Below are 14,133 nucleotides of genomic sequence, written 5' to 3' on the forward strand. Positions count from 1 at the left end.
AGAAAACAGGGACAATATGGTTGTACCCACCTGTTAAAGCAGTTTGTGAAGAGCATAGGAGGGGTAAGCAGGGACCCCTGCTACCAGCAGAAAGGCCCCCACCTCCTAACACAATTCACAGCAGCTCTGCTTTTCTCCTTGCATACTCCTGCATCAAGCTGGAGGCACAGAAGCAGCAGGGCGATGATTCCAACCCTTCCTCCCCATTTCTTAGACTTGTATTTTATTTAATTCTCTCAGCTTTTTCCGCTTGTTCTGTGCTGTTCTCCACCCTCTCTCCCATTCACATACTGTGCTCGTCCCTGCTTAGCTCAGTGAGCCCATATGTTGCTCTTTACCTCCTCCTATGTTGAGCCTTCCAACTGCTTTCAACATGAGGTTTTTCTCACATTGTTATTTAGAGAAGATAACCAGCCTCCTGGCTAGAGACAAATACAAGCTTGAAACAAGGCCTGAGGCTACAGACTCTGGATATGGAAGACATGGGGAAAAGGAATATCTATCTTTTATTAAAATATTTATCCAAAACTGGACAAATGTTGGGGCACACAAACAGAAGCAATATCCCCCCATGCCTTGTCCTGTATCCTCTACTCTGCACTGCAAAATACACTGAGAACAGAACACACTTGTGCAAGAGGAAAAGCTGCTCTTTCTCCACACCTAAACAACAGAGCAAGGGCAGTCCCGCAAGGCAAGAGCCCATCCTGCAGCTGATGGAGCAGGGGGCAGAGAGTGCAAAGCAGTGAGGACTTCAGGTTAGATTCACAAACCGCATGATTCAACACCAGATCCTCCAAGTGTCACTGTCCCCAGAAGCCAGTTCTGACAACTTTTCAACATCAACAGGTTTCTGAAGTAGTGTCCCTCTTCTCCCCATCTCTCTGGCTCAAGGGGACTGAAGGAGGCAGCATTTGCTAATTCTTGTAAGAAACCATGCTGGAGTCTCTGGCCAGATTGCCCACTTCATACAAAAACATGTAGTGGGCTGTGGAGTGCTTTATATGGTGCAATTGCAGCTGTGAGGTGTGACTGCAGCATGGACACCAGATCAGGTAGTTAAAAGATTAAAGGTCGGTGAAGTTCCTACAGGAGGCAGATGCTGTAACCATAATATCTCAATTTCAAGCACCTTTAACCACCCCAGCATAGCCTCCCACCTTAGACAAGTTCTACACATCTCCCACCAGGTCCCAGAGGAGCAAGGCGGGCCTTGCCTCAAGCAGAGCCTTCTTTCGGTTTAGAACCTCATGGGAGCTGGTGCTCACCCTGCTGGTGCTAGCAGGCTGTGTTCAAATCCCACATGCTCCCAGCAGCCAGGGTTCTATCCTGCCCGCCTCAGCACTGCTGTCCTGTGAGCAGCTCCCCCTCACTCACAAAATCTTGTAACCCACCCTGCATAGTGGCTCGACCTGAACTTTTCCAGGCACTTGCTAGAGCAAGAGGTGGTTCATGCAAGGCCCATAGTGAGAACTCCCATCAGGAAATTCTTCCCTGCTCTCCTGCTACCTTCCCCAATCCCAGCCCCAAGCACTGCCCCAACTTGCTCCATAGCTCACCCGGCAGCAAATGTGACCATCACGCAGACACATCACCACCCAACAGATCTACCTCTGCAGCTCTTCACGCCACTTCCAGGTGGCACCATGCAGCGGGGCTCTGTGCAGCCACGTCTCAGACCTCTGCTCCTGCTGCCAGGGCCAGGACTGGAGAGGCAGAGGTTGGACAGATGGCTGGTGCTGGCAGCAGTGCTATCACTGCTTGTTAGCACCTGCTGTCCAAGTACAGCTCTGCAAAGAGCACATCCCTCACACCCCAGATATCACTACAGTAAATTTTGGTTTCGCCGGTCTGAGAACTGGAAGGCTCCTACAAGCAGCCCTTGCATTTGCAAAGAGGGGGACGGGGCAGCACAAAGCATGTGTTGCAAAAAAGCTGTCAGGTCAAACATCCATGCACGTCTAGGTACAGAAACCTGGGTGGCTCCACCTGCACAGCATGTTTATAAACATGCTGGATGAGACAGAGCACCACAGTCCCACCAGGAGTCCTGACGGTGGCAGCTCAGTCTTGCTGCACTTGGCAGTAAGGATTTGGGGGTTTTTTTTACACCTCAGACTTCCTGGCAGCCTTTCCTTATGGGAAGAAAAAGGAAGCTGCAGACAAGGCTGTGTAGCTAATATTGGATTCTGCCATTTTAGACAGACCAAGAACATATGGCAAGGCTGCAGAGTGGCTGGAAAATGTAGACTATCCTGTGCCCGATACTCCTCTGCTTGTGCTACTCAGCCAAAAGCAAGTGTCATCTCCTTCCCTGCAGCCCATGCAGACACTGTTAAGAGAAAAGAAGCCTTGGAAACCTGCCCGTTTCTAGCATCACTGAACATTCACAACTAATTCCATCTGCATGGCAAACCTGCAAGTAAAGCCCAAAGTAATAAAACGTAGCACACAGGGACCAGACAGGTCATCTGTAGCACAGGAAACTGTGAGGCTCCTAAGGATGACAGCAGCTGTGTGACACCACTGGGTACCCCTCTGCCCCAAGTGCTCTCTTTGCTGCTGCCGAGAGCTGGAACAAGAATTCAGATCAACCTGCAGAGCAGGGAGCCAAAAACGTTCCTTTATTGCCCATCTTGACACGCTCCAATTTAGAAAATAAATAAAAACCAGGTAGTGCAATATCCTTCAAGGAGATACAGACTTCTCAGAGTAGAAAATTACCATGGTCTCCTGCTTTGGTAAGCACAAGTGGAATTAAGCCTTTGCATCACTGGGTACATGCACATACACCAAAGGAAAAATGCTCAGACAATGGCAAGAATAAGGACAGCAGGCCTCAAAGAATACTTTTTAATTCAAAATTAGCAAAACAGGTCACATCTTAGATGCAAGGCCTGAAATACTTCACACCTTATTCTTGTTTTTTAAATAAATAAGAATTCAGGAAGAATGCAGAAACCATTTAAAAACTTACTTCAGATGCAGAAAAGTTGGAGAGGAAAGAAGTTTGGTCCAGATCTTTAGCTAAAGAGCTCAACTCCAACTACCCCAAAACCTCCCCCACACCCCCCAGCCCATTAGGGAACCTGCTTTGCCAAATTTGCCCAAAGCAAGCTTGTGGGAGGAGAAAGTCTGAGGCTGCTGGACAGCCTCCCCATTCCACCCTGCCCCTTTAGCAAGGCCAGGCAGCAGGAGCCAAGGAGCTGCCAAGGAGTTCCCAGCACACAAGGCTGTGGCTTCACTGCAGCATCTCTCTCAGGGTCTCTTGGGGACAGCACTTCTGGTGCTGCGAAGGAGACCGTCACACTGACAAGTGCTTGCGTAGAAGCCACCAGAGAAGTGAGGCTGTTCTATGTGTTTAAGCAGGAGAGGCTGCAAGAGCAAGGTGGGAGGTTCTGCCTCTGGCAGGGCACCCATGGGCAGCTCTACTCCACCATTTCCCTCCAACACTGCAGTCCCTTGGACTTGTTTCTCTTGTTGCAGTGGCTCCTCCACACCAGCTACAGGAGTCTCCCCAACAGAGAAGAAACCAGTTCCTCAGTGCCACCTCCGTTTGGAGTCCTTTCCTCACTCAGCGGCTGTAGACCAGGAACCAAACGCCCTCCCTGTGCTGCCAAAAGGACCCTTTGAGGGCAGCAGCCCACAGGGTACAGGCACCAGCTGTGGGTGCAGGAGGAGCTGCATTCCACTTCTCCAGCCTGCTCACTGGAGAGGAAGCAGAGCACATCAGCAGGGACAAAGGGAAGCAAAGGTCTCAAACACACCTTCTGTTTCCTCCCTCTTCACCGGCTCCAGCACCCACTGCACCCACAAGCCAGAGGGCTGCACACTGGCCACAGCTGCTGGGTCATGCTTGTCCCAGAGGGTGCAGTGGGAAAGAAGCAAAGTTCATTTTCCCCTCCTGGTCCCATCTCAGTTACCACAGCACCCCTTCATGCTTGCTGTGCGATCCAGCTCCCCTGCTTCCACGGGGTTGTCGGCCATGGAAGCTGGCTCATTCCCCACAGATGCTGGTGGCTCGGTGCCTTTGGCTGAGCAATTTGGGATGCCCCTGCGCCTCCATCCCCTGGGGACTCAGAACACTGGAATCTTGTCCCTGCGCACTGTGTCCAGGTCATCATCCAGGGTTAGCAGGACCTGAGGAAGAAAGCACGAGGCAGCTGCAGGTCTTGCTGGCCAGCCCATGGCTGGGGAGAGTGACCAGCTCCCAGTGGCATCTCATCACAGCAGGACTCCACCTGGGCCACATGTCCAGCAGGTACAGGAGTCATGACAGCAAGCCATGTAGATGCACCAGGTTAACTTTGTTTCTGTAACGCTCCCAAAAGTCACTCTGGCAACACAGCTGATGGGTAGCTCTGCCTACAGAGGTGTAAGGACCTGAGCAGGTAATCCTGCCCCAGCTACGATGGAGATACTGTTTGTAAACTGGTTCCTTGTCACTTAGCCTCTGAAGAGCCATCTAGGAGGCAGCAGGGTGGGAACTGCTTGATCACAGCTCAGACATTGTGCATGGCCAGGCAGCTCCTTTGCAAACAGTTTCTGCCTTGCACAGCTAAGTCTCCCTCTCTGCTGCCCCAAAACACCATGCTGTCACCCCACAGCCACTACACAGATCAACAGGCCTGAAAAGAGGTACCAAGCAGAGGAGAACAGGAGTTAACTATGGAAGGGAAAACTCAGGAGTGAGCTAAGCTCCACACTAGTGACCCTGAGTCAGAGGCAGTAAGGTCTCTTCCTGGCTGGTCCTCACAAACTCATGAGAAGGTTGGTCACAGCAAGAGCCCCTCAGCTTCCTCACACCAGCTGTGTGACCCACAGCCCCACAGGGTATTTGAGGCCAGAGGGGGCACAGGGAACAAGCAGCCAAAAAAACCCTGATCCCACTGACGAGGAGCATCCCACTGTGAAGGATGTCTGGAGGCAGAGCCAAGCAGAGGAGCTAGGGCACTTCTGTGGGGTCCTGAGGCAGCCACAGCTCCATGCAGATAGAGAGGGACAAGGAGGTAGAGGAGTGTGTGAGGCCATGGAGCAGAGTGGGAGGCTCAGCAGGACTCACCAGAAACGAGAAGAACAAGGCAGCTGCAGAGAGAAAGTGCCAGACGTCATGGTCATCAAAGAAGCCCAGCAGGATGCATGGCCGGTTCTTTTCCCGGGACTCCGCTGGAGTCTCCTAGAGAAGCGAGCAGGGGGTCAGGACCTGATATCCACCCACACAGGGCCCTCACTGGCCACATTGGGCCCTCTGGAGATTGCCCTGTCTTAACCCTTCATTCCAGAAAAAAGTGCTGTGCTGGCTGGACATGTGGTGAGAGCAGGGCAGGAACGCAACGTCATACTTAGACCTGGAGGTGGATTTGGGGCCAAAACCCACAGCTAGAGGAAAGACTCTGGTCTCTACATCTGAGGTCCTGCATAGCACAAGCTGCACAGCCTCCACCAGACCACCCTGCAGCAAGTCTCTCACTTCCGTGGAGATGGACACAGGATCTTGTTAGAAGGCATTCATCAGGATTTAAGAGCCTCCCATATCATGGAGAGCCCCTGCAGCCCCAGTCAGGTTATTCTCCATTGGGCATCTGCTCCAGGGAGAAGTCTTCCATCCAGCACTGATCAGAGTTTACCCAGTTTTGCTTTCAGATTCCCAGCTCCTCCTCTGTCCCCTGGTGAGGGCCAGTCACCTCTAGATCACCTGAGTCATGAATAGTCTCTCCACAGCTACACATATACTCATTTTTGGCTCAGCACAGCTTCCCATGCTCCATTCCCAGTTTGCTGAAGGGGTTAAACACTTTCAGCACTCCATGAGCAGGCCAAGACTCTTCCTCAGAGTATTTTTGTGTGTAAAGTAAACAACAGGCAGAAAAGATAATGAGAGATGGACAGAAGGACAGTAAAAAGGGAACTGTACCTCCCAGCTGCTGAGGTTCTGGAAGAAGAAGTAGAGGGCGGCTGCCCACACCACTGCTGTGGCCACGATGCAGAACAGGGGGATGGGCAGGAGCTTCTCAGAGCTGCGGAGCTGCAGACAGGGACAGAGCCTCACAACGCACGCCAGGTTCTTTCCAGGGGCTGCAGCCATGCATAGGGCTGACACACCAGCCTGGACCATCTGCCTCTGCAAAGGGCTGTCCAGCCCAGGGAGACTCAGCCCAGCCACCCCCAAGAAGGCTACACAGCATCCCTCCTCAATACCTTGTCCCACCCTGAGCCTCACAAAGACCCTTCCACATCCCTCTGCAGCACCACAGGAATCCAAACTGCAACCAGAAAGGAGGCCCATCCCTTCCCCTTTGGAGACAGGCACCCCAAGGACAGCTACAGGTGCCTCCCTTTACCTTCATGATGATGTAGAAAGCCAGATACAGCAGCAGGTTACAAATAAAGATCCCCAGGATGTAGGAGGCGAAGTCTCTGGGCCGATACACCAGCCCAAAGATAGCACTGAGAGAGAGGGAAGAAGGGACATTAGACAGCTTCTTTCACTGGGGACAGGGTACGTCCCCAAACTGACAGCTACCCGCTGCCCCCCAGATCACAGGACTTGGCAACACTGCTACAGCATTCCAGTTCCCTGGAGGAAATGCACCATTTGCCTCTGATCCCTGCCAAGAAGCAAAGCAGAGCAAACTTGGCCATGGTCAGCTGCTGAGAGCAACCAAAGACCCTAGAAGACAGGCAAGGGCCCTGGGCTTTTTCCAACCCATAGCCAAATGCATTTCACTCAGTAGGAGTTGGCCCCAGATCTGTACATTTAGCAGAAGGCAAGTCCCCGAGAAGCAGCTTTAGTGAAAAGCAAGAGCAATGATTTTAGGTTTCATCCAAGAGCTGATTCCTCCATCCCTGCAGCCAAAGTCTCCTGGACCTTGGCTGTGCCAGAGACCTCCCAGCTACATGGGAAGCACAGGTACAGCACCACATAGCACCATGGTACCAGGCCAGCCCTGCACAAGCTTGCTCAGATGCAAGCCATGAGACTGCACCAGCTGAAACGCTTGGGGCTGCCTCACGTAGCTCTGTAGTGCTCCACTGCATCCTATGGATCTGCCTACCATCAGCACTTACCAGGTCCAGCTCCTGGCCAAAAATTGTCCAGAGGGCCCCAGCATAAGACAGCACAGACACTGCTGCATTTCCCATCACTTGAGGCCACCTGTGTGTCAATACCAAATCCTACTACACACAAGAATGCAAGACACCAACACCCCACTACTTACAAGGACCAGTTGACCAAGTTTCCAACGATGAGCAGCACCATCCTGTCCTGAAGAGAAGACACTAATGATCATAAGAAAGCAGAAGGAAATGCAGAGAGAGACCTTTGCCTCAGAAATTCAGGATATCATTATATGAGGATTTGGAGTCTGGTTCTTGCAAACTCACATGCACCTGGCTCTGAAGTTTGCTCTGCAGGAGCTTTTGCCAGATGGAAATTGCTCTGAACCTCACAAATTTCAAGAAAGTGTTGCAAAAATGAGACTAAACATCTAAAAAAGGACAAGTCCAGCATTTAAGAATCAGCATCAGGAAGTTCTGCAAATCCTTTGACTGTTTCCACCATTTTTGTAGTTAGATTTCTTTCCTCCCACCATTTTACAGAAAAATCATTGCACAGAGAAAGGATGTGCCTGAAAACAGCAGCAGGGTAAGCTTTGAAGAGCATCTTGTGCATATCCACAGAGCCTATTTTCACCCACCTCACCATTAGCTAGAGAAGTACTTCAACCACAGCAGACAGGAGGGTTGTATCTGCAGGACATGTGCATTTATGCTTACAGTTGCTTTCCTGATGTAGGTATTTCAGGCTGGTCAGGCTTACTTTATGCCTGAGTGCACTGAGTTTGCTCCTAGAACTCAGTCTGACACTTAATCAGAGATGGGAGAATAAATAAATAAAAAATAATAAAAGGATGTTCATGGATAAAACCTTTATTTGGCTTCAAGCCCTAATTAGCACTCTGTGCCAAGAAGAAAGTAATCGGTGGGACACAAGGTAACAGCTACCGTTTCTTCCTTCTTTGCTGTCTCCCCTGAGGTGCTGTAGAAATAGCAACAGCTGTTGCTTAAGCCACAGAGTCAAAATAGTCACCACCTTCTCCAGAGAGGCTGCACTGCACAGGGCCTCATACCCATTCCCTGAACAGATGCCCCCAGAGAGCAAGAGTGAAGGCAAATCCTATCATGCTTGTCTCACCTTTGCTCTCATTTTTATTCACCAAGCCTTAGATCAGGGGAAGCCTGAGAGCAGGAGAGTAAACTGCTCCAGCAGAGATGCAGGGAGCATCACTTTTTCAAGTGGCCACAACTCCTTCCTCTAGACATTGCCTAGAAAGTGAGCAATTTCTGAGGGAAGTGCTGAGATGAGAAATCACCTACCATGTACATTGGTCGACTGCACTGCTGGATACAGTCCGTGTACAGCACCATCGCTGCCCGTCGAAATATCCCCAAGTCTGTCAAAGAAGAGGATAAAAAGCCAGAGCAGTCAGCAGAGTGAGCACCAAAGTGCCTTCAGGAAAAAGATGCAGACACCCACCAACTGACAACAGAGTACCCAGCCTGTGGATGGTCAGGGTGTCAACAGATTCATTTTTTGCCCTGTGGGAGCAGCCTATGCTGAGCAAAAGGGCAGCCACCACAGGATGTGGATGGCATTTGGCCAGAGGGACAGGTTGAAGAAAAAAAAAAAAAAAGAAGAAAATTCATCCCCTTGCCACTGGCACTGCCCAGAAGCCAAATAGGCCCCGACTGTATGTGTAAACAGGCTGGCTTTGCAACCACATCTCTGGAGGAGAGATGTGTGTGCAGGAAGGGGAAAAGAACCTGTCGTGGACCAAGCTGCCAGAGCAGAGAAACAGCAAAAACTCAGCCCTTAGAGAGGCAGAGCACATCTGAGACTTCTCTGATCTCAGAATCACTGCAGTAGCTTCACTGGAGAGCCATCAGTGGGGTTGGACAGACATGCATACGCACACACACACCCATCTCTTCAGCAACAAATGTGAAGCTTGAAAAGGCTCTGGCGCCAAGGCCTGAGCTCTCTTGTGCTCTGTCACCCCCTTCCTGCCAAGGAACGGGACTGGCAGTGCTGCAAACTGATTTCTAAAGAGCCAACCTCGGGCAACACACACACAAGCCTGCCTCCCCACACACATCCATGCATCCCCGTCTACTACGCCATTGCGCAATCAGTTCAACAGAGAAAAATGAGAGCTGCTGACAGTTACCTGAGTCAGGGCCATCTGAGGCAGACAGGAGCAGAAGAGGAAGGAGAAACATGTTTGTAAGCAGAGCACAAGAGCCAGGTTCCCCAGCAGACCCTCTGCACCCTCACCCCATGACAGAGTTTTACATAGCTCACTGCTCTGAGCACAGCACTAGGGAGAGCTGTAGCAGAAGGACAGGCTCCCTCAGAGCCCAGCTCCTCTGCCACCACAGAGCAGACAGGTCCTGCTGACTCCCATGGGTCTGGGAAGCAGCAGCACAAGGACTTCAGAAGCCAGGAAGAACATCAGACGGATGAGAGGACGGGATAACCCACAACACAAGCACAGGCCACGGGACTGTGCTCGCAGATACGCTGCACAGGCAACTCACGCAGGCGAGGACAGGAGGCACCTGCACACACCATAGCAAGATGGTTCAGTCACAGCACTTACCCATCTTGAAGCGACCCATGTAGTAGATCTGGGTGCTGAGAGCCAGTGAAGCCAAAATGTGGATCATTGAGAAAATGACCCAAAACCACATGTCATTTTTCCCAAACACCTGGAAGTAGACATATCGAAAGCAAAATGAGCCATTATCAGCAGGCTGATCCTTTTCTCTCCTATGTTACCATGGGGCATTACACAATTCCACTGAATATGGAAGAGAAAGTCACAAATATTCCCACCCAAAACCAGATTTATAAATCCAAAACAAAGTCCAGAGAAGCAAGAGGAGCTCAGCACTTCTGGAGAGAAGATAATTCTTTCTGAATGCCCTTTCAGACAAAGATGACAGCTTGGAAGGACAGCACCTGGACCAGGGAACAGAAATACAGGGACCTCCCAGGCTAGGCAAGCTCTACCTGCTGAGGTGGGCAGCAGCTCTCCAAAAAAAAAAAAAAAAAAAAGGCAAGCAGAATAGCCACCTCTGCATGAATGGAGCACAGCAGACATGCAGTTCATAAGCTCTACTCTACAGCTTCAGAACATCCCACAAGAAAAAAATACAGCATCCCATAATAAAACCCTGGTATTTTGAACCGGGGTGTGCAGATCTACCACAGCTATCAGGAGACTCTTGGAAAGTCTCAAGCTCACCAGCTGCTCCTGCATGCCTTATCCCACAGTCTCCTACCCAGAGACCTTCTCCAAATCACTTGTTATTCTGTGTTACGTCAGGTTGAGAGGGGCTGACAGCCTGCTGGAACCCAGCTGCTGGTTCAAAGCAAGAATTGAATGGACTTTGCCTGATTAATGCCAAATGAAACCAAGTTCTCCAAAAGAAGAGAAGCAGAGACCTCCAAAGTGAAGCACATGCTGTGGATTCAGACAAGCTCAGCTCAGTACCTGCAATGCTATGAGCAAACAGGCAAAGCCCTGTACCAGCCTGACGTGTCAGTGACTACTGCTGCACAAAAGCAACCCTCTTCTGATTCCTTCTACAGGCAGGTACTCCAGAAACTTGCCCTGGATCCCCCAAACCAGTATTTGAGCCCTCCACCTCTCCAAAGATAGCAAGGCCAACTTGCAGGAGCTGTGCCCAGCAACACAAGAGCTTTCCAAAGGGGAAAAAGAGGTAGAAGCATTTAGATAGAGGATATCTGTCTTGGAAGCTCAGCCAGCCTCACCCCTCTCCTCCAAGGTGAGCCACCCCACAGGAGACCAGCTACTTGCTTGGTCACGGATACCTGGATGCATGAATTTCTCTTCTTGAGGGCATGTGATGGCCAAAGCCCCAGAAGGAGGCCATCTGCAGAAAACTGCTCTGCTCTTCCCCTCCCTGCAAGCCCAGGGGAAGGGAGGAGGAAAACCCAAGAGTACTGGCAATTCAAATGCTAGCAGCTGCTTAACACACACTTATCCTACCCTGCTGCTCTCCCCAGTCATATGCCCACCTAAGCTATGTTTCCAGCCATGCTATCTCCTTCCCAGAGAAGCAGGTAGGTAAGAGGGAGCCATACCACTCCAAGGACAGCCAGACAGATCACCACAGCAAACGAGGCATAGGCAGAGTAGGCGCTGGCATTGATGTCTGGGTGGCGGGTCTGGTAGAGCTTGAGCATGCACAGTCCTGCGATCATGTACATGAAGGAGGTGTCTATGGAGGGAGCACAACAGAAATAGTGAAAACAGGTACTGCCAGGAGGCTGAGAAAGCAGCTCTGAGTGCATATAAAGAAGTGCAACAGCAGGGCCAAGTCAAAGGCTGGCAGGCACAAACTTCTGATGCTGCATGACATTGTACAGCGCTTTGTACTTTGCCATCTTGCAGCACATCTACCATGTTCTGGGGCAACAAAAAAACCCCAAAAAACCAAAGGGTCTCAGAAAATAAGTGCCCAACAGTGCAGCACAGAAACAGGCAGGGAATCACAGAAGGGTCAATATTAGTAAGGACCTCTGGAGGTTGAAATGCATTAGACCCCAGCATCCAAAGCCTCACTGCCTCCTGAATGAGCCGTGGAACAGGCAGACTCCAAAGAGGTTTGCAAGAGTAGAGGGGTGGGAAATGCCAGCAACTCAGCAGGAGATAGGGCATGGCAAACTCTACCTCCAGCTCAAAAGGTGAAAGGGAACTCAACTTACCAAACTGGAAATTGGAGTAATTAGGGCAGACATGGTAACAGGCACTGAGCACCCCTTCCATCATCAGAGCGATGCCCATAGCATAAAAGAGACCAAAATGCTTTGGGATCCCATAGTCCTGGAAGAAAGCAGAGCTGTATAGTAAGTACGCTCACTGATAACAAGAAAGCTTCCACTCTCCATCACTTCATCCCTCCTCACCCCTAGCACATGTCCTGTCTGCATTTAGCCACACTGCACAGCCAGGTGACTCCACAGGCAGCAAACGCAAGCTCATCACACACAGAAACTTCTGGTCTGAAGACCTAAATGTCCTGGTACTGACACTTCAAGACTAAAAATCTCTGTCCTGTGCCTTGTGCCATTCTACAAGCTGCTCGAAAATGAGAACGTTCTGAGGACCCAGAATAGCAGCCTTGCTATTGTAAGGGGCTAAAACCACCTGAGGAGCAAAGCCCAGCTGCCTAGGTGAAAAGGCATCTTCATCACAATCTGGCTGAGCTCTCATCTGAAAACCACAAGCAGCAGACCCTTAAAACTTCTAAGGCCTTTACCTGCTACCAAGCCAGTGAAAACAGAGCTGTTTGTCTCCAAAAACCATCCACACTACAGCCCACAGGGCTGCAGATTTCTCCATCCTCTCCTAGAAGACACTGAAGAGACTGTAGAAGCTCTGGCTACAAGCAGCTCTGCTTGTGAGGTAGAGGCAGCCAAATTCCTCTGGGTTATCATAGGCAGCTCTATTCCCTCTTGCTAACAAGAGTGCCAAGAAGGAACTCTTGGTTGTATAAGACAAATAACCTCACTATGAACTAAAGCATCTTGGGACACTCTTACTGAGCATAGCAAGTGCTAGATGAAAAGCTGCAGCCATGGGAGCTGCTCCTCTACTCCTCTCTTCGTCTTTACTAGCCCAGGCCAGGTCACTACAGCAGTACAGACATACTGTAAGCAGCAAAGTACTGGGGTACACAAGAACACAAGCATCCCACCTAGACCCTTTTCCCAGGGAGGAAAAAAGAGAGGGATTCAATCCTCCAGCAAGGAAGGCAAAAGGAAACCCACTGTGTATCATGCTGGTTTTCAAGTTCTCCCTGTCATTTCTCCCTGCACTCAGCCCCATGCAACCATGATTCCTACCAGGGTGTAGACATCTTTCATCTCCATGGCCCGACGGTGGAGAATGTCCCTGCGCAACACAATGAGGAGGAAGAGAAAGCCCAGGAGCATGTGGCCCACATTGCTGAGGATGTTGTTGAAGGCACTGCAGGGAAAAAGAAGGTTTAAGACAAAGGCAGCACAGCAGCAGGAAGCTGAACCCTGGACTGTGATAAGTTGAATCCATTTCACTCTCCCCCCCACCATCCTCCACTTCAGCAGCTGCCAAACACCTACCAGTTTTACATCCTGAATTACAGTTTTGAGTAGTTCACCTGCCCTAGTGGATTCAATGCTTCCTCTGCAAGATTCCCAACTCTGAGCTTTCTTTGCACTCCTCTATTAGTTCAGAGAAATGTTGGACTGAAAGGACTTATCTGAATTTCTTTGCAGAGCTGCTGCTCCTTGGATATAAGTGAAAAGTGTCCAAAAGAGCACGGGAGCACCTCATAGCTGTACTGTAGGTTTGCTAGTGGAACCCAGGGGCCATAAGTTCCTGGGTGCGTGTGTCTCACTGCAACCAAAACCCACTGCTGAGCAAAAGAGAAAGCTCAGAGTCCTAAACTCTCAGTGACCTTGTCAACACAGTTACTGTGAGCCTCGCAAAGATAAAATCCTGACCTGGGCACAGCACAGACACTTAGGAGGCACAAGACAATCATGCAATCACTGCAGGGCTCACTCACCTCAGCACCCCAAGGGGATGAGCGCACAGGAAGTTGTAGTAGCAGATGTCCTGATTGCCCGTCACATTCACTACCTGGACAGAGAGGTGGTGGGAGACCTCATATTAGCAAATCCCCCCTGTTCTGAGGGGTGTGCTTTGTGCAAACATTGTACGTACGCACGGTGCACCAGGACACAGTCTAGTTCTAGCACTGGCACAGGGGAGTACCGACATCTGCAAGTGAAGTTTTTACTGGGGGACAAGATGTTGCCATCAGCCACAAACCTGACAACAGTCTTCTGTTGTGTGCTCTCAACCACACCACTAATAGATCTGCTTGCAGATATCTAATAACAGCAGGACAGCAAGCACAAGGCAGGGAGAAGGGAGGGAAAAATATCACTCATATCACAGCAAACCCTACTTGCTTTCAGTTGTTGTTTAGAGATAACAGCAGATTCCTCCTGTCTCTAAAATGAAACAGACTCCAAATCAGACATCAGATCAGCAG

The 14,133-nt window shown here is 50.4% G+C and overlaps 1 protein-coding gene across 1 annotated transcript in view; it reads right to left on the bottom strand.

Moving 5' to 3' along the window:
- Window positions 1-4,077: 4,077 nt before the first annotated feature.
- SIDT1 (SID1 transmembrane family, member 1) overlaps window positions 4,078-14,133 on the bottom strand; it is a gene marked incomplete at its 5' end in the record, with an annotated part of 26,808 nt that continues 16,752 nt past the window's right edge. The window contains 11 exons of the mRNA XM_010186830.1: window positions 4,078-4,140; window positions 5,063-5,176; window positions 5,915-6,025; window positions 6,342-6,447; window positions 7,221-7,267; window positions 8,380-8,456; window positions 9,663-9,771; window positions 11,174-11,310; window positions 11,798-11,915; window positions 12,938-13,061; window positions 13,642-13,715. Of these exons, the coding sequence (XP_010185132.1) occupies window positions 4,078-4,140; window positions 5,063-5,176; window positions 5,915-6,025; window positions 6,342-6,447; window positions 7,221-7,267; window positions 8,380-8,456; window positions 9,663-9,771; window positions 11,174-11,310; window positions 11,798-11,915; window positions 12,938-13,061; window positions 13,642-13,715 (1,080 nt within the window). The remainder of the gene's footprint in view (window positions 4,141-5,062; window positions 5,177-5,914; window positions 6,026-6,341; window positions 6,448-7,220; window positions 7,268-8,379; window positions 8,457-9,662; window positions 9,772-11,173; window positions 11,311-11,797; window positions 11,916-12,937; window positions 13,062-13,641; window positions 13,716-14,133) is intronic.

This window comes from Mesitornis unicolor, unplaced genomic scaffold (genome assembly GCF_000695765.1).
Source record: "Mesitornis unicolor isolate BGI_N332 unplaced genomic scaffold, ASM69576v1 scaffold11096, whole genome shotgun sequence".
NCBI classification, from domain to species: Eukaryota; Metazoa; Chordata; class Aves; order Mesitornithiformes; family Mesitornithidae; genus Mesitornis; species Mesitornis unicolor.